This window comes from Canariomyces notabilis (genome assembly GCF_033297395.1).
Source record: "Canariomyces notabilis strain CBS 508.74 unplaced genomic scaffold N656scaffold_11, whole genome shotgun sequence".
NCBI lineage: Eukaryota > Fungi > Ascomycota > Sordariomycetes > Sordariales > Chaetomiaceae > Canariomyces > Canariomyces notabilis.
The window spans coordinates 521600-542236 of NW_027041833.1; the positions used below are offsets into that span (position 1 = coordinate 521600).

At 54.6% G+C, this 20637-nt stretch overlaps 11 protein-coding genes across 11 annotated transcripts; 4 read left to right on the forward strand and 7 right to left on the reverse strand.

Moving 5' to 3' along the window:
• Window positions 1–33: 33 nt before the first annotated feature.
• N656DRAFT_92963 (uncharacterized protein) lies at window positions 34–1173 on the reverse strand. The gene has a single exon (XM_064819405.1). It carries the CDS (start codon window positions 1035–1037, stop codon window positions 279–281), a length of 759 nt encoding a protein of 252 aa, XP_064670084.1. The 5' UTR covers window positions 1038–1173; the 3' UTR covers window positions 34–278.
• A 1985-nt stretch (window positions 1174–3158) lies between these two features.
• Window positions 3159–4579, reverse strand: N656DRAFT_779381 (uncharacterized protein). The gene has a single exon (XM_064815180.1). It carries the CDS (start codon window positions 4273–4275, stop codon window positions 3532–3534), a length of 744 nt encoding a protein of 247 aa, XP_064670085.1. The 5' UTR covers window positions 4276–4579; the 3' UTR covers window positions 3159–3531.
• A 1007-nt stretch (window positions 4580–5586) lies between these two features.
• On the reverse strand, window positions 5587–6039 carry N656DRAFT_789670 (uncharacterized protein; the record flags this gene model as incomplete). The annotated part of the gene is made up of 1 exon (XM_064816807.1): window positions 5587–6039. One exon carries the CDS (start codon window positions 6037–6039, stop codon window positions 5587–5589), a length of 453 nt encoding a protein of 150 aa, XP_064670086.1.
• An 810-nt stretch (window positions 6040–6849) lies between these two features.
• Window positions 6850–8315, forward strand: N656DRAFT_93139 (family A G protein-coupled receptor-like protein). The gene is made up of 3 exons (XM_064819409.1): window positions 6850–7202; window positions 7257–7866; window positions 7931–8315. The coding sequence occupies exons 1-3, from the start codon at window positions 7109–7111 to the stop codon at window positions 8139–8141; spliced, it is 915 nt and encodes a 304-aa protein (XP_064670087.1). The 5' UTR covers window positions 6850–7108; the 3' UTR covers window positions 8142–8315.
• On the reverse strand, window positions 8285–9523 carry N656DRAFT_779385 (DUF427-domain-containing protein). Its single transcript, XM_064815181.1, has 3 exons — window positions 9212–9523; window positions 8975–9157; window positions 8285–8899 (listed from the first exon to the last, which is right to left on the reverse strand). Exons 1-3 carry the CDS (start codon window positions 9336–9338, stop codon window positions 8490–8492), a joined length of 720 nt encoding a protein of 239 aa, XP_064670088.1. The 5' UTR covers window positions 9339–9523; the 3' UTR covers window positions 8285–8489.
• Window positions 9524–10084: 561 nt separating this feature from the next.
• N656DRAFT_789673 (glycoside hydrolase family 10 protein) lies at window positions 10085–11294 on the reverse strand (the record flags this gene model as incomplete). The annotated part of the gene is made up of 3 exons (XM_064816808.1): window positions 10085–10231; window positions 10293–11166; window positions 11227–11294. 3 exons carry the CDS (start codon window positions 11292–11294, stop codon window positions 10085–10087), a joined length of 1089 nt encoding a protein of 362 aa, XP_064670089.1.
• A 615-nt stretch (window positions 11295–11909) lies between these two features.
• On the forward strand, window positions 11910–12895 carry N656DRAFT_93976 (uncharacterized protein). Its single transcript, XM_064819410.1, has 2 exons — window positions 11910–12237; window positions 12307–12895. Exons 1-2 carry the CDS (start codon window positions 12143–12145, stop codon window positions 12674–12676), a joined length of 465 nt encoding a protein of 154 aa, XP_064670090.1. The 5' UTR covers window positions 11910–12142; the 3' UTR covers window positions 12677–12895.
• N656DRAFT_93098 (uncharacterized protein) lies at window positions 12568–13677 on the forward strand. Its single transcript, XM_064819407.1, has 3 exons — window positions 12568–13121; window positions 13213–13372; window positions 13464–13677. Exons 1-3 carry the CDS (start codon window positions 12782–12784, stop codon window positions 13525–13527), a joined length of 564 nt encoding a protein of 187 aa, XP_064670091.1. The 5' UTR covers window positions 12568–12781; the 3' UTR covers window positions 13528–13677.
• Window positions 13678–15350, forward strand: N656DRAFT_93099 (uncharacterized protein). Its single transcript, XM_064819408.1, has 5 exons — window positions 13678–14006; window positions 14069–14105; window positions 14199–14266; window positions 14318–14694; window positions 14767–15350. Exons 1-5 carry the CDS (start codon window positions 13827–13829, stop codon window positions 15203–15205), a joined length of 1101 nt encoding a protein of 366 aa, XP_064670092.1. The 5' UTR covers window positions 13678–13826; the 3' UTR covers window positions 15206–15350.
• Window positions 15351–15744: 394 nt separating this feature from the next.
• On the reverse strand, window positions 15745–16881 carry N656DRAFT_768636 (UROD/MetE-like protein; the record flags this gene model as incomplete). Its single annotated transcript, XM_064813639.1, has 1 exon — window positions 15745–16881. The coding sequence occupies one exon, from the start codon at window positions 16879–16881 to the stop codon at window positions 15745–15747; it is 1137 nt and encodes a 378-aa protein (XP_064670093.1).
• A 1656-nt stretch (window positions 16882–18537) lies between these two features.
• Window positions 18538–20332, reverse strand: N656DRAFT_709365 (general substrate transporter; the record flags this gene model as incomplete). The annotated part of the gene is made up of 3 exons (XM_064811591.1): window positions 18538–19261; window positions 19322–19773; window positions 19832–20332. The coding sequence occupies 3 exons, from the start codon at window positions 20330–20332 to the stop codon at window positions 18538–18540; spliced, it is 1677 nt and encodes a 558-aa protein (XP_064670094.1).
• Between the last annotated feature and the right edge of the window lie 305 nt (window positions 20333–20637).

A 20637-nucleotide genomic window follows, 5' to 3' on the forward strand; every position in this document is an offset into this window, starting at 1 on the left:
CCGCTTAGACCATCAATGAGATAAAAACCAGTTGACAAACTCCCAGCGCCCAACATGCATGAGATTGTTTTGCGTTTCATATCCCAGTAATCTCTTTTGTATCCTGACTGAGAAGGTCCGACGGGGTTCGGCAATGAGGAAGGCTCGGACGCTCGAGAGGAAGAATCACACCGGCGAGGCACCGTATTATCGCGTCAACAGCATGATTATGTCCCATTAACTCATCTCGCCCTGATCATCTCCTCCCTTGCATGTACAAGTCAGAAAGTCCTCAGAGCCTAGCTTAAATCAGGCGACAAAAACCCGGCCAATGAGCCGTCTTCGTGTGTAAGCGGCTCCATGGTCGGGTTTCCTCCGGGGCTCCCACCCATCGGCGGAGAACCCATCTGTTGCATTCCCCCAGGGGCCGGCGCGTCTCCAGCAGCACCGGGGAACCCGGTATCCATCGTCGGCCTGGCTAACACAGGGGATGGGTCAAAACCTCGCTGTTGGGGATGATGAAAGCCCAATCCAATCGGCTGCTGCTGCGGAGGCGGTGGCGGCTGGTGATGCCCGGCGACGCCGTACGGCGGGTAAGTGCCCATCATGCGCGTCGTCGGTTGCGGGTGCATGCCCTGCATCGGCCCGGCCATATGCATCCCCGCAAACTGGGGCGGTAGCGGCTGGCGCACGCCAAACACGTTTTGCACCTGGGGCATCGCGCCCGGGTGCATGGGCATCATGCGAGGCGGGAAGGCGTTTATAGGTGGTGATGCCGAAGGTATCCCCATTGGAGGCGCGATAAGGTCCTCGATGATGGGGCCTTGGAAGGTTGCTGTCCACACGGGGTTGGGCGAAAACTGGTTGGGGATCGGGGACTGGCCCATTCCCTGTTGAGGGCTTATGCTGCCATAGTTTGGAGGTGCCATGGCGAGCGGCTGCGTGGGCATCATGCCCGGCATTGACTGTGGTGGCGCCGTCGTAGGGATGCCGCCATAGGACTGAGGCGGATAGGGACTAACAGAGTAACCCTGGGGAAGGTACCTTGAGCGGTTCATGACTTGGCATTAATCGGATATTAATTAAAGGTCGTGATGTTTCAATACGATGTGATGCCGGCTCGTATCCTCATAGGTTTGTCGGATCTACCGACTATAGTGATGATCAAAGGGGAATGAATGTGAGTGGAAGATCGGCAAGTGGCAGGAGTCTGGGGTACGTATAGAACCTTATATTCTTGTCCGATCGACGGCGTCGCGGTTGACGTAGGCGCGTTCGGGACCGCGGTTCCTGACGTAGGCACCGCACCGCCCCGACGCGGCCGGGCATCAATGGCAGCCATTATTTGTTTTGATCGTGGCGCAATATTCAGGTCTGAGATGGTCGAGCCTCAGGGCTTTGGTAGCCTGCTGAAGGACCTTCGCAGTGCTCCTTGCCCTACAGCGTCCTTGTCAGAGGCTGATAGAAGTTGGCCAAGCACATTGTTGGGGGCCGCTTTGGTTTGAAACATGTTCCTATGCCCGTTTCAGAGTCTGGCCCACGTTGAGAGAACCCTAATCCAGCGCCCGGAGAATAGGCCGGCGTTGACCCCAGGCCGTGCCACATCGCATGCGGCACGGGTGATCACCCGGTTCCGCTCGTTCGGCTTCGAGAAACAAGGTCATACGGACGCTTGAGAACCCCGCGTGGACATATCCTGAAGTCTTGAGCGAGACAGAATGGTTTGGAATGATTGCGGCCTGTATTGGGGAGATGCGCTTGAAACCCGGATTGTTTTGCATCGTAGAGTTGACACCGCTCTGTGATGCTACACTGTCAGTACTGTTTCTGTCATTGATGATATAATACTTGTCGCCTGAGCCGCGAAAGCGCACCTGTGCCGGCCAGGTCAATTATCGCAACCTACTCGACCTACACGGATTTAGTACTACCTTATTGCATCCTTCCAAGACTCATTTCGTTGCTTCGCATACAACTCTCCAACGCTCCGTCACAGTCTACCATCTCAATGTGGCTCCGAAGAACAATTCTCCGCTTCTCGATCAGAGGCCGGGCTGGGAGGACAAAATTTCGAGAGATCAAATGGCTTGACGATGGGGAAGTCCGGCCCGTCACTCGTGGCAAGTCCAAACAACTTCTGGGTGTTCAAGAGACAACGCCGACAGTCGCTTGGTGGAAAGCCTCAGGCTCGGCGCCGTACCGAATCAGGTCCAACATGTCCTACTCGTCCCAAGCACCGCTCGCCTACCACGATAGCTTGCGGTGATGCAGCCAGATTGGAGTATCAGTGTATCGCGATGTTACTGGGAAAATTTGGGGAGGTGTTTAGGCGTTCTGGAACACATTTGGGGGCCGAACTGCAAATGGAAGCTGCAATGTAACACCAGGCACGTGCTGGCATTTGCTGGGTTTAGGATTAGCGTCTAGGCTTCAATTTTCTCGCTGTTAATTCCCTTCAAAGTTGGCCAGTTACCTCACTCCTGCCTTGTCACCCTCTGAAACACACCAGACTGCGCCGTAAACGAACCTTCTCTTTGCCAAAATCGGGCCGTAAAATATCGAGATTCGGCCCGCGGTCACTATATCGCAGCCGGTCCGGTCTCCGTAGTCTTCAAACCTGGGGCAAATTCTCGAGAGCCGTGAGGTACTGAGAGAGGGCTGTTGTACCACCCGGCGCGCCCAGCGCGATGCCGCTGCCGCTACCGGTGCTGCGGGTGGTGGTGCGGTGGCTAGTGGTGCAGGGGCCGACACAGAGATGCAGGATGGGGACGGTGCGGGCTCCACGGACACATTGTCCATGTGCGTTGGCGAATGGGCTGAAGAGGAGAGTTCACAGGGGAGGCGATTCGAACGGGCGACCTCTTGCTTCCCGCCTGTAGCTTTACCACTTTACCACTCTACCGGGGGGGATGGAAGTCTGAAGGTGGAAGTGGCCTATATGGGAGGATATTTCCTGGGCCGGGAACCGGAACTGGAGGAACGTTCTACTTAACAAGACGTTAGAACAGCGATGTAGTGCGTTTGAGTTATTCTATAACAACACGGGTAAGTCTTATCTGTGAGTGAGTACCTAGCTATCGTGGCATCGAGCTCACCAGGGCTGGCGCATTGGAAAGCAAAAATGCGGAGATCATACTAGTAGATGTGCCATTTCACATCAGCAGCCATTGGTGAGTAAGTGAAGTGGCATAAGAAAGGTCTATTGCTGAACACAAGAGTAATACAGTGCCGAACAAGAGAGATCCGATGTTGACCGCCAGTGGTAACCCCCTTGAAGTTTGAACTCCCGCAACGCCCCATATCGATGACTTGGTCCCGTTCTAGTACAATTGACTGCGGCCATGTGTATCACCCGGACTGTAAATGCAAGGCAGTAATGCTTCAACTCCCTCCCTTCCAACTCCCTTTGCCGACCTGATCCCAAACGCCAAATTCCACCAAAGCCGTTACGCCATGGAACCTCGGAAACAACAGTCTCGACCCGAAACGCCAGTCCAACAAAGCGAACCAAACCCCGGGACACCACGGTGGTGCACTATGCCGGCCCTCCCCTCAAATGGCCGTAAACCGGACCATCTTCTCCTCAATCTGAAGCTGTACATGCCTCGGCAGGCTCGACAACGGCGTCCAATTCGCAATGTAGTGCGGTCCGCGGTTCATGTAGACCCTCGCCCTATCGATATTCCGCGACGAGTTAGGCGGGTAATACGGCGTGCGCCGCGCCGCGCGCACCACATACGGCTGCTGCACGCCGCTCGCAGTCCCGACCGTGCCCGCCATCTCAATGTCATCGTTGTCGGCAAGCGTCAGCGACGCCAGCGAATCCGCCGACGAGCACGACGAAGTGCTCCGCGACCGCGCACGGCGGGGTAAGCGGAACGAGGGCGTCCGCTGCGAAGCGGTTGGCCATCGCGGGATGCTGGTTGTAGGCGGGCTGCTGCTTGGACTGCTCGTGCTGCTGCTGCTGATGCTGCTGCGGCGGGAGGTGGGAGGGCTGCTGCTAAGTCCGGGGTTGGGCATCGGACTGGAGAAGCTGTTAAGAGAGGAGTAGCTGAGGTTGTGGGTTGGCCGTTGCGGTGTGCTGGGCGGTGATGGTAGGTCGAAATAATCGAGGAGCGAGCCGTCTGATGGGACCAGGGCCAAGGAGTCCGGGATCTTGGACGCGGCATCCTTGCGTCTCGGTGTGTACTGGATGATGTCCTCCATGGCATCATCCGGGTCGTTGATGGCGACAGTAGATTTTGAGTGCTGACCGAGTCCCTCAGGCTCGAAGTGCCTGCTTGTAAAGGATGGCATTTTGTCAAGGTCGAGGCTTCTTGCCCGGTCAACGTTCTACAGGACGTGAAAGTGTCCGCAATCGGGAAGACCAAGTTCGCCGGTGCAACAGTGCAAATTGAAAATCGACGGGATACCAGACTTGCTAGAGCCGTGGTCGAAAAAGAGACGCTGAATGTTGCCTGGGAAACAACTTGAATGACCGCGAGGCCTTGAGGTCATCTTGTACGGCGACCTGACCAGCGCCGGTCTGTTTTTAATGTGCTCCGGTACGACCCCCGGTCACGGGCCTCGGTCCGGGCCGGCCTCTATTGGCCGGCATCAACCTTACCCAAATGGTGGTTGTGGCGCTAAATTTAGGGGTCACCCGCCAGTCTGGGTCAGCATTCGCAGGCCATGCGCCGGGGCCTCTGGTCGAATCAGCTGGCGCTAAATTGCCAACAACGCCTTCCTCAAACGTTTCTCATCCTGTCGCGCCTCTGTATCTAGCGGCGTAACCGCCGCATGATGTTGATAATCCCAGATGGGACAGCTGAAACGGAAATTTGCCAGTTTCGCAACCATTGTTGGCCTGGTTGTAGGGCAACAGGTCGGTGATTGAAGCCGTGTTTCTCTAATGATCCAGTTAGACCATGCAGATTACAGGGAAACGGCGCATGATCAGAGGCCGCTGAAGGTTTTCGGTTGCTAACTGACAATAGATTATAAGTGCTACTGCGTTGACCAGGGTACCATTGGCCGTACAACATCGCGAGTTTCCACTCATTAACGAGCACCGCAACCTTGTAATGGGCTTAAGTCTGTAGGGGTGAGGCCCCTGAAAGCATCCCAGGCGAGCCGTGACTGGGCTGTAAGAATGAGATGATCTCAAGGTCAGACTCGAGGCGTGTCTCATTGTCAGCCGCGAACAAAAACGGGTTAAGGACTCTGTATACATAGTTAGGCCCGAATAGTTGCTACTTGAGCCCCACAAACTGGGGTCTTCACTGGCATCTTACCAGTCAATGTCGCAGTGTAATGGGGAGAACTCTGGGTTTGTGGTTATGGATCATGGTCCAATCATGCCGATATTGACGAGGCTCCCGAATGTCGCCCTCCATTGTCGACTGGACTGGTCTCCGTGCATTCCTCCCCTTGAAACCCCAACCAGACTGATCCGGCGGTATCCTCGCCACATACTCCACGGGACACATACACAAGGCCACGCCCTTAACCGATGTTTGTGCCATATGGAATGCGTACTATTCAGGTTTCCACACCTGCTCTATTCGGATCCAGGGGATTGTAATAGTTTGTATCCCGACCTTCGATACAACCGACGGCACCTCCGTCTCAAGCCTTGATCCCAGCAACCGGACAGACCGCGCCTTCCTTAGCATGGCTCACGTCCGGGTGCGCAACCAGCTTTCCCTTGTGGTGTCCGACCTTTGCTTTTGTCACCGGGCAGGCTGCCTCGTCCTCTTTGCCTTCGGTGCTAGGGTGGTCGGGGGGAAGCACAGTTGTAGCAGTCCCGACGACCGGGCAGACTGAATCGTCCATCTCTTTGCTCTTGGGATCGTTGACCACTTTGCCGGTCAGGATCGGGCACGCTGAGGCATCGCCAGCCGGGTGGTCGGGCGGGATGGGTACGTTCGGGTGTTTGTGTAGGTTGTGATGATGGTCCGTAGTGGCGCCGACGACAGGGCACACGAGCCCGGGTTGGGAAAGGTCGATGTCTGGATGCGACGGGGGCAGGGTCGAGTTGGTCGTGCCAACCACGGGACAGTTCATCAGGATGTTCTCCATTTCGATTCTCCTCTCGCTTGCCGATGGCTGTATTGGTTGATGTGACGGGTCCTGTTACTGTAAGATTTTGAGATTGCTGGGCGCGTCGGCGCGAATCTGCAATGAGCAGCTTGCTGTAGAGATGAGCTGACACGACAACAAGACAGGGAGAGATGGACGGGGCCAGAGTTATTTGCTAATAATATCACCCGTGCGATACGCCTAGTGTGGTCGTCCTTTGTTGGACCCTCCTAGGGGCCGCACCATTGGAAGGCTCTTTCTCCAGCAATTCGATTTCGAGGTAGATGTGGGGTATAAATGACGTCGTCGGCAAGAACCAGCAAAAGCCAATAAGCAAGCCTGGCGGCGGTCTCACTGGCCTGGAGGGGCACTGTGGGGCCCTCACAGAGCGAATCATTTTTATTCTTTGGTCAAAACATGGGTCAGAGCTTGTGCTCCGCAGCTCCACAACCAACAAATTGCTGTCCTCAACTGCTCATTATCGGTGCTGCGCGTTTCTCTCGGTTCAACGACGGCATGAGCCGGATGGGCAAGAAGCGACTGTCTGCTGAGGTCGCCGATGGAGCGGTCTGGTCACGCAGAAGTTGCAGAAACCAGCGAGAACCATGGTTGAGTTCATCTGCCGGCGGCTGCCCGCCTCGTCTCCCGATGACGGGAAGCAAGTGGCAGGTTTGCTCCAGCTGTGAGCAGCAAGAGGCAATGAATGTACTGTACTTTCAAGGTCCCATCACGCGTCCCCATTCAGCTGCAGCAGTAATTGGCCAATTCCAATGGATCTTGCCTGCTTTCAGATTGGATCGAATCAGAGAGCTTCAAGCTCTTCCCGCAGCTGGATGACTCCCCTCTCCACGTCTGGTACTGCAGGCAGCACAGGTAGTACGCCCGACAATGTATGACGTCGCACTTACATGAGAGCTTGCGCAACAGCACAGGTGACCAAAAATATGAGGCGAATTCCGTCAATGGTATGCCCTTTTATAAGAAAATCAGTCCTCTGCTTGAATTCCTGCATTCTCTCTCGTTTGTTTAAGTCACATCTCCTCGAAAACTGGAAGAGACTTAGAACACGATGATCCACCCTGACCAAGTCGCCGAGATGCTGTATTCGAGGACAGCCACGTCGACCCACACTCACACTCCGGGGCCGATCCCCACGGTGATCCGTAAGCTTTACACCCCTCTCAGCCCTTACTCAGTATGCTAACATGACGCCTCAGCAAGCCCGACCCACTACCAAACGGCCGGCGAGACAGGACACCGCACATTATGGGTGCTCTTTGCCGGCATGTCGCTGTTCTCAGCCGCCTTCGCCCTGCTCTCGTGGCGTGTGCCCGTGTCTCGGCGCATCTACCACGTCACGAGCACGCTGGTGCCCATCATCTCGGCGCTCGCCTACTTCGCAATGGCCTCGGGCCAGGCGTCGGCCTTCAACTGCGAGACGGTGCGCGACAGCCACAAGCACGTGCCCGACACGTTCCACGACGTCTGCCGTCAGGTCTACTGGGCGCGCTACGTTAACTGGGCGCTGACCACACCGCTGGTCCTGCTGAATTTGTGCCTGCTGGCCGGCATCGACGGCGCCCACACCTTGATGGCCTTGCTCGCCAACCTCATCATGATTTTGAGCGGCCTCTTTGCTGCCTTTGGCGCCGAACGGACGGCCCAGAAGTGGGGTTGGTTCACCATTGCCTGTCTGTCGTACCTCTTCGTCATCTGGCATGTCGGCCTGCACGGTACCAGGATGGTCAAGGCCAAGGGCGCGAGGGTCTCTAGGCTCTTTGCAACGCTCGCGAGCTACACGCTTATTCTTTGGACGATCTATCCAATGTGAGTTGATCCTTGATAACACGCCTAATGTTGGAATAGTAATTAACGTCTCCCTTCTTCGAAGTGTCTGGGCCATTACCACCCTTGCCCGCAGAACCTCTGTCGACACCGAGATCCTCATCTACGCGGTGTTAGATGTGCTTTCCCAACCCGTTCTGCTGCTCTGGCTGCTTGTCAGCCATCGGGCCATTGCAGAGACCAATATCGAGCTGCCCGGATACTGGTCGCAAGGCCTTTCTTCCGAGGGAAGAATTCGCATTGGTGACGATGAGTAACTGTTGCCGGGGCGGCTGATATGTTGGGAACGGGACCGGATGGCCATGGATGAACAGAGCTTGGTAGCTTGCGGGCCACGGAAGAGCCACGGGGTAAGCAGTACGCAGGTGAATTAGGTCAACAATCAACAAAAGGGGGGCATGTGGGTCGATGAAGAGTGGTTTAAGATGGGAATCACTGCCCGATGTGAAGTGCTATCCTATCATGCATCATCATTGGTTATTGCCTAGGGAATGGACAAGGGCACTGGAGATAATTGAGATATGGACCAAGAACTTTTTCATATTAATCACACTAAGCACCTATTTATCAAGAACATGGATTGCTGCATAATATCCTGCTGGGTCCTAAGCCTCCTTCACTCCGTCAACAAACACGTCAACCTTCTCGTTATAAAAGCAAAGTCGATTCTGGATCGGGGCCGATTCGGTGGTAGGGTATTTGTAGTACCAAATCGCATCATCAATGACCTTCTCGCCGACCTTGAGATGGTAGTACCTCGCTTTTCCCTTGTATGGGCAGATGGTGACGGACTTGCTATCTGACAGCATGCTCCAGTCGAGAATCGATGTGGGGGAGAGATAGTACCGTGGTCTCAGCCCAGTTTCGTGCAGAAACACGCTGTTGGTAGACCGTGCTACCACGACACCGTCGACTTCAATCCGTACCTCTCGCGAACTCGGCAGGCAGTCGATCCGCTTGTAGGGGTCTTTTGGGTGTGTGCCGAGAAGCGGTTCGTCCTCAGCATACCATGCATCTGTGGACCTGGTCAGTCTTCTCATGTACATACCGGCTGGGGTAGTAGGGCCAGGCAACAAAAGATGCCGCTCACCCATGTCCTCCCAGCGGATCAATGCAAGCCCATTCAGCGGGCCTTGCTTAAACCCTGCAATAGGGATCTCGTAGCCTTCTACGATGAGCATTCCAAGCCAGAAGCCCTTCCCCTCTACAGCGCCCCATTCAAGCTCGCCCGGACCTGCTTCAATGGCCGCGATGTTAATCCAGAAAAGAGGGACTGGTATATCTCACTGTCAGCATACGGCTTGATGCTAGGGGAACGTGAACGTACAGTAGGGATGCTCCCAGACATACTCTGCTTGCAGCGTATCGAATACCCATACTCCCTTGAAGAGAGCCCTGACCCGGCGGTTTGCGGGCTCTTTTTTGACAGGCCCATCGGCCGCCAGCTTGGCCATGCACTCGGGGAGGCTGAGGATGCAGGATCGTAACCAAGATCAGCAAGATGATGTTGAAACTTTAGCAATGGATATACATGGAATATGAGTGGGGGGTTCCCTTACCTCATCCTCATTGAAGATGGCATGGCTGGTATAGAGACAGATAGATCCTACATCTGAGAATGAAATGCCTCCGAGTCTTACCCACAAGCAACGGCAGAAGTCAACAACAGTTTGAGCTTCAGTGAATGCCAGCAAACCGGAAGGACTACTAAGCTTGGGATCTTCACCCCGCATCTACACGACTGAAAGTCTAAAACCCCGCTTGGCGTCATGGGGATGAAAGGGTTTGGATGACAAATACGCATCTGCCCCAATTGGTGGGAAGCTAGCTGACGGCTAATGCTAAGCATGTAAGAGGACGGGAGTCTACCGTCTAACGTGAGGTACAATACTCGAAGACTTCGAGCACGTAGCAACAAGCCAGGCCCGGTACATAACTGATCAACTTAAGCTAAGAGACCTGTGCCTTTGAAATTCAAGTTCTATGATAGGTCAGAACTCTCCCGCTAACCATGGAAGAAAACCCATCCGAGTCACAGACATCACCACAATATTAGTACCGTAGTACGATGCTTGCTTGAGCAGTGATTCCTCAGCTCAAAAGTAAGTCCTGACAAACACTGATGCAGGCTGTCATGGCATTGAACCATCCTGCTAAGCAACATGATGCCCGTATGGCTGGGATTCCATCTCGCAACCTCCTATGCGCTGGCGGTTACATTCGTAGTCTGGATAGCTCTCAAAAAAGCGTCGTAGGCCGGTTTCTTGTTATAGTTATTATCCCACAACAGTGCAGCCCCTTCCCCTGAGAAGGTCTGCGGCACCCAGGAGTACCTGTCCGAGACACCCTGTGAAAAACATTTGACGGTTAGTATTCAGATTCCCCAAGATAGCCACGGAAAAACGCACCCAGATTGTCATTCCGACACATCGCTCCACAGCCAAGCACGAGGCGGCGACGCGGGCGTACGCATCGGCCGCAGCCTGCAGTTTGGCCGCGGTAGCCGGCGTATTCATCCTGATATCGATCTCTGTATAAGCCACATCAAGGCCAAGGTTGGTAAAGGCGCGGAGACTGCTCTCGAGCACGGCTTGGGACGGGGTCGGGGTCGACTGCGTGTTTGTCCTCTCGCTGACCAGATGGCCCTGGAAGCCCACGCCGTCAATCTTGACGCCCCAGGACTGAACAAGCTTTGCAATGCGGACGGCACCCTGCGTCTTGGGATGGTCGGCGCCGTACTCGAGGTTGTAATCGTTGTAGTACAGCTTTGAGGCCGGGTCGGCGGCCGCCGCGATGCGGAAGGCAATGGGGATGTATGCCTCGCCGATAACGCGCAGGAAGACGTTGTCGCGGTATGTGCCGTCCTCGTTGAGCGCCTCGTTGACCACGTCCCAGTGCGTGCACTTGCCCCTGTACCGACCCATGACGGTGTTGATGTGGTTCGTCATGACGCTGATCAGGGTCGCGTTGTTGAAGTTGCTGTTGGACACCCAGCCGGGGAGCTGGCTGTACCAGACCAAGGTGTGGCAGCGGACCTGTTTGCCGTTCTGAGTGGCAAAGTTCATGTGTTGATCGGCGGCTCCGAAGGAAAAGGAGCCACGGTTCGGCTCGGTGGCGTCCCATTTCATGGCGTTCTCTGGCGTGATGGACCCGAACTCGTTCCTGTTCCTGATAATGTTCTGCTCCGAGTTGTCATTTCGGACGGTTAACGAAGTGCCAATGTATTGGCGGCCCCTGGCAACCATGGCGGCGTGCAATCCAGTGGCTTGGCGGCTCTCGAGGCTGAGTGTTTACACCATCAGCAGTTGATCGGTTGTGAAGGAGTTTACTGCACCAACTAACATCGCCGGGTTCGCCACTGCCAGCCCACTCGAGGCGAGCACCGTCGCTGCGAAGGTAATGGGTCGCATCTTGGTTCAGCAAGCAATGGGCAAGATTTAGACACGCGCTGAGCGAGAACATGTGGAGGACTGAAGTCGAGATACTAGGTACGTAGCCTGTCATATACTCCAAAACTTTGGGACGATGGGGGTGGCGATCTCAAGCAATGTAATAAAGGCATGCTTAATAGCCGGCTTGGGTCGCAAGGAGGCCTATGGGAGCGTCCGCCTGGTCCTCAAACATTATTTGCGCGCATGTTTGCTGCTTAAATGGGAGAGTAATAGATCATCTTCTTGGGGACCAATGTATAGTAGAAACATCGGAACACACGCCATGGATCCGGTACTGGGTAGGACCATAGTCCCGTTGGATATTAATATGCTGCTTCTCCAACCCGTCGGAGCTGGGTAAATGCCCTGGATAAATCCACGACAAAGTGACGCCAGGAGGTTGGAGAAATGGAGAGACTCTAGTTGTCCGCTTCCGCTTGATTGCCTGAGCCCGTAATCTGCGTGTGTAGTAGCACGTTAGGTACCTTTGGTAGCAGAGAACCCCGTCAATGATTGGGGGCGTTTGTGGGGGGTTCAGCACGGATGGGACTGGAGAGTCGGCTGGGTTAGGTACTTGTTGTAACTGTTTAAAAAGCGGCAGGGATAATAAGCCCTTCCCTTATAGCCTGGTCTATAAGATCAGTCCAAAGATGTCACAGCTGGAATCGGACTGACCAAGGCTCGAATACAATACCGTACCCCCAAGCAAGCCTGAGATTCAATTGATGTCAATCACCTCGCAAGGCCGTCGAAGTTGATTCTAGGAGCTGTAGGAATCGTTGAATCAACCAGTCCAAGACCAAATCTCGTCCCAGAATGCTTGCTCCATGGCCTTCAGGACACAACCCAGAAGGTCGAAGCATGGAGTCGTCATGCATGTGCTCTCACCGGATTCAGCACCGAGAATGGACTTCAAAACTAGGTAGGTATGCATTTTGCTTGTCGTCTTTCGAGCTCCTGGTTGAATCAGGCAGTGACGTAGTGCGATTAGCTCTCAGCCGGACGAGACTGAAAGAAGACGTTGTCAGCGGTTGCTAAGCTGGTGTTCCGGCAATCCTCTGTCCACATCCCCAGCAGCACGAGGTAGCGACTCGAAGTTTTTCGTATTAGCCCTTGGAAGGGGAGGCCCAAATTGCCATCCCAGAGTACGCGACCCATCTTGCATGATCTGTCGGCCTCAACAGTGTTGCATACTGCTCAAGGAGGTTGTGGCCCGGGGACAGAAGCCACGTATCTGCCTCACCTGGCATTCAAGTTGGTTTCAGGCCAATATTAAATCGCAATGTCCCAAAAGCAAGGAAGCCATGAGAATTCTCGACTTTGAACCGGATCGCGTTTTCTCGACCGGGGCGGAGTCGTAACACCTGGTCTGTCGTCAAATCGAGACGGCGCGAATCATATGCAACTGTCGGTAATCTCTGTATCTTTCCAGACAGCAGATATTCGGAACTCCCAGTCGGCCGCACATGGGCAATTTTCCGTCTAGCGCTGTTCTTGTTGGGTTTCCAACTTCGTACGGAACCGGAGTAGGGAGTTGGCTGCTTCGTGCTGAGTTCGTGGTGGTGGTCCGTGCGACACGAAACCCTCAGCGAGTCAGCGGCACAGCCAAATGTCAGAAGCATGATGGCCCCTGTGTACTTCGTAATAAAAGTCGAATTGAACAGGTACTGTGTCCGTACTCGAGATCGTTTCTTAGAGGATACCTAGAAAAGGCTCACTGTCGAGTGTTGACCTGCGCGGGCGAGTGTATCGGCTATCCGCATCCCATAGCTCACGGCAAATATACCTATGTACTGTACCTACCAGGTAGGAAGTCCCTTTGCTAAATCTCCATGATTCGTTGCGAGCCTGAGAAGTCGATAACTAAGGTATGGACTCATGTTGAAGACAGATGCAGCCACCCTCCATGCAGATATGTGGCTCAAACGAAGCCATATTTCCGCTGTTTCCGTATCACAATCTTCGTTCGATAACAGTCGCAAGGCTGTCGTCATGCTTGTCCCTGAGAAACCAAACTCCGAAATGGGAGAGGTACGACAGGCATGTATTCGTAATTTGTACGGAGGATGCCGCTTGAGCCTTCGACAAAAGTGCTTGGGGTGGAGTATGGACCCGATGAATGTTGGGTACGCTAACCTCATTCGATAGCGGGGAATTTCCGCCCATCAGCCAGGACCAGATTTGCAGTTTTGAATTGGACGATGCTCATTGAAGACTTTGACCGGTGTGCAGGGGTCCGGTATTACCAACCGCGGATTGCGCACCTCCTCACCAGGGAAAAGTCCCATCACGGCGCTTTCCACTGACTTTTCTTCACCTTCTCAATATCTTTTGATCTTTTTTGCTACGTGTGTTCCGATATGTTTTGGCTAAACAAACACACATACAGTCGGTAATATTCCCAGAATATACGGCACCTAACAAGCTCGAGCGACGAGGTCCCCGCCGGTAGTTCAGCTAGCTAACGACTCGGCGCCGATGTTTTAAAGCGGGGAATCCCGGACCGACACCATGACCGGAGGGGATTCCCCGGCCCCGGACCCGGATGTTGCACACTATGGGCAACTCATCATAGCTGTCGCGGTAGTCACCATGGCCGTGTCGGGCCTGTTCGTGGGCATGCGACTCTGGTCAAGGGTGGTGATTCTCCGCTCGGTTGCAGTTGAGGATGCCTTCATTTTGCCCGCCTGGGTATGTCAGATTGCCACGATCCCACATCCCGGCCCCATATCCCCGCTAATGTGACTCTGTAGCTCTTTGCCGCCGGTAATTCGATTTCCAATCTCATCCGTGAGTCCCGCTCTTACATACTTTGACTAATTCTCTCTACGCTCGTTCTCGACGCAACTGAAGCGCGGTTTTCTGACGTCACGTGCCCGGCAGAATTACAATACGGCTTGGGACGACCATATGCTGCTTTAGACCCTGATACGTTCGCAATTTACCTTAAGGTTAGTCGGCGAGTGCTGACGTCGTCGGACTGATGCTGATTTCCGGCATAGATAGGATATGCCACAAATATCATCTACGCGCTGGCTCTGGCCTTCGTCAAAATCTCAATTCTCTGCCTCTACATCCGCGTTTTGACATATAACAATGTCCGTCGGGCGGCTAGAGTCCTCCTTGGGATTGTTATTATCACCCATCTCTGGATTATCGCCTCGCTCATTACCGTCTGCATTCCGGTGGAGGCCGTCTGGAATCGTGCGCTACGCTCGACGGCTTACTGCCATTCCTGGAATGTCTACTGGAGCCATTCCGGGATCAACATCACTACCGACTTTCTCATCTTCCTGCTGCCGCTAACAGTGCTGCCCAAAATCCGGGTCCCACAACGGCAGAAGATCTTGCTGTACTTTGTCTTCCTGCTCGCCTTCTCGTACGTTACCCGGTCTGATTTCTACAGCACTTGTTCCAGTAAAGCTGACAGATGCGTCTCTCGTTCCCGCAGTGTTTGTCTTATTTCGATTGTAAGAACCGTGCAGTTCGCACTCGGATGGACCTTTGCCCAACCACCTATAGATCCGATCTTAAACACAGTCCTCATCGCGGTTTGGACGATGCTCGAGGTCAACCTTGCTGTGGTCTGCGCCTGTATTACCACCATCAAGCCTGTGCTAGCCCGCATCTTTCCCCGGCTGCTCACCCCTGAGATATCGGAAAGCAACATGTCCGTGTCGTGGAACAGAGTTATCGAGGAAGCGCATGGTCGGCTGCGCCCTCGCGCTGCCAGCGACACAGGCACGCAAACACTCAGGGAGTCCGGTCAATCCAGTGTTCAGACGAAGAATATCAGGACAGGAGATGCCGAGGCCACAGATAAAGGTGCGCAGTCTTCCGGTGGTTCCCTGACCTCAGGAGGTGTAGAGCGGCAATTTGCTGGGCATTGAGCCAGTCCGGTTCGGGTAGTTGACGGGATCCTGTAGCTGTACTGCTAGTGATACTTGGGTATTATCGTCTTTCCTATACATAATGTTAATAGATCCTATTCATACCTTCCTCACGGTGTCATCAAGTCGTGATTATCCCTGGGCATGCCATTTTACGAAGGGAGCGAAAGAGATGCATTTTCAAGGGTTCTCCAGGTAGCATGAAGGCCCGGACTTGCGCATCTAGCTACTGATCCTATCCTAGAACAGCGAAGCGGCCAGGAGCAGTGACATGAAGCTGTGGACGAAGATGAATAACGGCAAATGGCACAAACAGATATACATCATCCCAAGACCGGTACGCCATATATATACCAACACCACTCCTTTCCTTCCCGCCCATCCGAAATGCTGCCACCCGCCTGGTTCTTGTATGCATATCATGGCGTATCCAATTTCTTCTCAGTTTTGTCGCTGTTGAAAATGCGATGGGTATCGATGTTGAACGCCGCACCCTCTCCGATCTACTTGCGTCCGCGTCGGCAGCCCATTGCAGCTTTTTACACCGACAGATCGTCACCCCAGACCTGCTTCGCAATTTCCACCTCTAGCCGCACCTTTGCCCACTGCTGCTCCTCGGTCAGGTCATTACCCTCCTTGGTTGAGCTGAAGCCGCACTGGTGGGACAAGCACAGCTGGTCCAACCCCCTCGGGCAAAACTTGGCCGCCTCGTGCAGTCGCTTGATGATGTCCTCCTTGTCGTCGAGCTCGGCCTTCTTGCTCGACATGACCCCCAGCACAACAGTCTTGTTCTCGGGTAGATGGCGCAGGGGCGAGAAGTCGCCAGACCGCGCATCGTCATACTCAAGGAAGTAGACGTCGACATCCAGCTCCTTGAACAGCACCTCGGCCACGGGCTCGTAGCCGCCCTCGGCGAACCACTGCGACCTGAAGTTGCCGCGGCAGAGGTGGATGCCAATGACCATGTCCTTTGGCCGCTTGCTGATGGCCGCGTTGATGAGAGCCGCATACTGCTTGGTGAGTTTCTGCGGGTCTTCGCCGTGGCGCTTCGCCGCCTCGGCGCGCATGCCCTCGTCGCAGAGGTAGGCCAGGTTGGTGTCGTCGAGCTGCACGAACCGGCAGCCGGCGGCGTACAGATCGGCAATCTCGGCCTGGTACACCTTGACCAGGTCCTCAAAGAAGGGTTCCAGCGTCGGATAGGCCTCCTTGGAGATGGTATCCCTCCCGCCGCGGAAGTGCACCATGGTCGGGCTGGGGATGCACACCTTTGTCGTGACGCCCTTCTTGTCCCCCCTTACCTTCTCCACGTACAGGTAGTCCTCGGCCTGGATGGCCTTTGGATGCCCGAGCTTGCCGACGACGACCAGCTTGGGCGGCGTCACTCCGTGCGACGTGACGTTGGTCGACGACAGGCTGCCGTGGCGCTCGACGCCGGCCAGGTGTTGCAAGAAATCAATATGGAACCAGGCGCGGCGGAACTCGCCGTCGGTCACAATCTGCAGGCCATTTTCTATTTGCTTCTGCACCACCGTGGCAATATGCGCGTCCTCGATCTGCCGCAGCTCTGTTGGGGAGATGGAGTTCGTGTCGAGCCTCTCACGCGCGGCAAGGACCTCCTTGGGGCGAAGAAAGGAGCCAACATGGTCAGCGCGGTAGACACCGGCGGGAAGAGGCATCTTGATTAGTATGTTTGTGATACGTCGGACGTGGTAAATCGGCTGGCAATCGGTCCGGTTGGCTTTTCTGATTGACCGGGGAACTTGAAAGTGATCGCCAGACCGTAAACAATATGGTCCCAAATCCAAGGCTTCCGGGTGAATGGAACTGCGGTGATCTCTGTCCTACCCTCCCAATGCAGGAAATCGCAAAGGGACGTTTGCAGGAGACGCGGGACCGGGTGTCTGAGTGGGTGTGTCGAATGCTACAAGCAAAGGGGGGAAAAGGGGCACTGAGCAGAGATAATAAGAAGTGATCAGAGAAGGGCACCTCGGCTTTCGCCCTCAAGGATGCTACTGATCTTCATATTGCAGGCTTTGCCTGCATCCACCTTCGAGGATTCGAGACCGGCCGTCATCGGCTGTCTGTTACTCTTTGGCCGACTTTTGCACCTGGAGCATCCACTCTGCATAGGCACAACTCCATTGCCAATGCCTGGATGACGATGCAATGTGCGGGGTAAAAGAGCCAAGCGAGGGGCAGACGGGAATGCCGAGTCGGGAAAAAGGATTTCCCTCAGGCTGGAGGCGATTTAGACGCCAGACGCGACAGTCGCAGGCGCGACACGGCAATTGCATTTTGCTGGGTGAACAAAGTATCCACTTTAATGAAGGCCGGGTGTCGTAACCTGCTTTAGCTTAGGTAATCAAACCTACAACCCTACCTACCCACCAAGCCATCCCTACCCCTAAGGTGTTTATAACACTTCTGATTGAGACGTGTACGAGGTGGCTCCCTAATCATATTTGGAACTTCTTTCAACGCATACAATGCAGATGAGGATCTGAAGTTCTGTTCGACAGTTCAGCCCTTTGGATGGCTTACCGGCCGGTACAGCGGTTCAGATGCGCTCAGACCCTTCAGATGCGCACAGAGTTACTGGTATCCACGAGACTGGAGGGCTGCGAGCCGGGGCCAGGCGGAGTGGTGCTGCTCAGATCCTGAATCTTCCCAACGAGCATATCAGTGACATCCCCGAAGAGTACTGTGTAGTTCAACGATCAGGGGTCAAGTAGAAGGGCGCAATTGAACACAGGGTGGACGACATATGGCCCGGACCTGAGCGGAGGACTTGCTAAGGGAATCGCGGGGGAGCTACATAGGGCCTAGATGATAGGAAGTAATGAAGGTAGCGGGGTGTGAGATTGCCTCGCTGAACCCCATCATAACTTCATAGTTAAGTAGTAAATGTACGTTAGGGTCTGTGGTGGATTGTCAATCTCTTCGAAAGAATCTTGTTCAAGGGCTTGTCCTTCTGCTGGAGTTGGTGACATATTCTGATGCACTCGTTGATTACGGGGCGAAGACGGCGAGTATAAGCTCAATCCTGGCATATTGTACCTAAGGCCGAGGATTAGGAATTATTTACAAAGTTGGCCAGTGCAGAAATCGATGCATGCATTTCTCTAAGCACATGATCCACCCCATAGGGAACAGAAAAGAAAAAATGCAACCCGCCGCCGTCATGGATATCCGCCCAACACTCATAGCCTCCATTCGTCATACCGTTCATCGTTGGCACATTGGATAATGCGGGGTATATAATGTACTGTACAAGAAGATCCCGAATCGCGGATGACGATGCCAAAGCGCAGGGCCAGGGAGCTGCCTGCCACTTAGACTGCAGCGTCAGTTCCCTTTTCGAGGTAGCCATCGTGACCGGCGGCGGCGCCGGCAAAGGTGGTTGTCGGCTTCCACTTGGCCGAGGTGCGCGGGGTGGTCTCCTCCATCATCTTGTCAACCTGCTCAAGCGACAGACCCTTGGTCTCGGGCACCAAGAAGTAGGTGTAGACGAAGGCGCATGTGCAGAGACCGCCCCAGACGAAGAAGACGGACGACTTCAGATTGCCGCGAGTTTCACCCACCATGTAAGGAGTGATGACGGCAATGATGGTATTCCAGAGCCAGTTGGAGGCCGTCGAAAGACCAACGCCACGAGAGCGGATCGGCAGCGGGAAGATCTCGCCGATGAGAATCCACGCGCCAGGACCCCATGTTGAGGCGAAGAAGAAGATGAAGATGGCAATGAAGGCGATCTGGGCGTTGACGGCCGAAACGTTATCGGCAAGGCTCTTCGAAGGATCAGCCGGGTTAGGGTGGGTGTGGTTGAAGCCAACCGTGACGCCGATGATGGCGACAAGGAACTGGCAAATGAGCATGCCCAAGGCACCCCAGAAGAGGATGGTGCGACGGCCGAACCTCTCGACGGTCCAGAAGGAGATTGGGGTCGAGAACACGTTGATGATGGTGAAGACCATGGAGATGAGGAACGTGTTGTCAATTGCGCCCGTCGACTGCAGGAAGGGGGTCGAGTAGTAAAAGATGAAGTTCACACCGGTCCTAGACGAAACAGTCAGCAAAGTGTCGGCGCAAATGCGATATCAACCATTGTCAACTAACCATTGCTGCATCATTTGAAGAGAAGTGCCGAGAATAGTCTTGCGAAGATTCGAGTTGGCCTTGAAGAGGGAGCCCTTGAAGCAGTTCGCCCAGCTGCCGAACCAAGTGGTCGAAGGGATGAGCTGCCGCTCGTACTCCTCGTTGGCCACGATCTCGGCGAGTTCAACCTGGATGTATTCAGAGTCGCGGGGCTGGCCACGGAGGCGGGAAAGAGCGTCGGTAGCACGCTGAAGGTTGCCTCGCTTGACAAAGTAACGGGGCGAATCGGGAAGGAAGAGCAGACCACCGCCCAGAATGAGGGCCCAGACGAACTGGATGGCGATCGGGATGCGATAGGATCCCGTGTCGGGCCTCCCCTGGGTGGCATAGACGACACAAGACGCAAGCATGAGACCGATGGTAATGCAGAACTGGTAGCCCGCGACCAGCGCGCCACGAACCTTACGGGGGCACTAACGATGAGGTTAGTCGACTTGATCTCTGAGGTTAGCTCAAGATTTGGAAACTCACAATCTCGGACATGTACAGAATGACAATAGCAGACTCGAAGCCGACACCAATACCGGCAAGGAGACGGCCGCCGACAATGGCGCCAAGAGGATCGCCCATACCGGTGAACATCTGGACGACAACACCAAGCATGTAGATGACGCAGCCGTAGATGACGGTCCATTTGCGGCCGATCATGTCGGCGACGTCACCAGCAATGAGCGCGCCGAAGAATGTACCGCAGGAGAGGATAGACACAATAAGCGATTGGTGCGACTCGGAAACTGACTTTGCATTCGCCGCGGCACCCTCGACGGCGTCGATGAAGATTCGGGAGCCCAAAACACCGTTGATATAGCCAGAGTCGTAACCAAAGAAGATACCACCAAACGAGGCGAAGGCGCAGATCAGGTACGCCTGCCAGGTAACTGGCGCCTCGATGCGCTCAACATCCTGCGTCGTCGCCAGATGGACGTGAGACGCGGCAGGAGCGCCCGTCTCCTTCTCAGTTGAAGCCGACATGGTGGGAAACAGTCTGCGGCCGGGATTGACGATGCCGATCTGTCTTGTCGATGGATGCCCTTGAGATGGGGTGAAGAGAACAGATGAAGAAAAGCGAGGGACACGGGAACGGAGAGCAAAGGAAGGTCCAGGAAGATAAATTAAGGAGGGCAAGCACCAGAGTGGATCTCAAAGAACCTGGGAAACGTGGAAAGGAAGTGGCACCTCTGGAGAACTTCCCTGTCGCATCTCAAGTTCCATTCCTTCCTGGTAACTTTGTTACTTTTCGACGTTACCGTACTGTAACAGTTGCGTGTTGGAGGGAG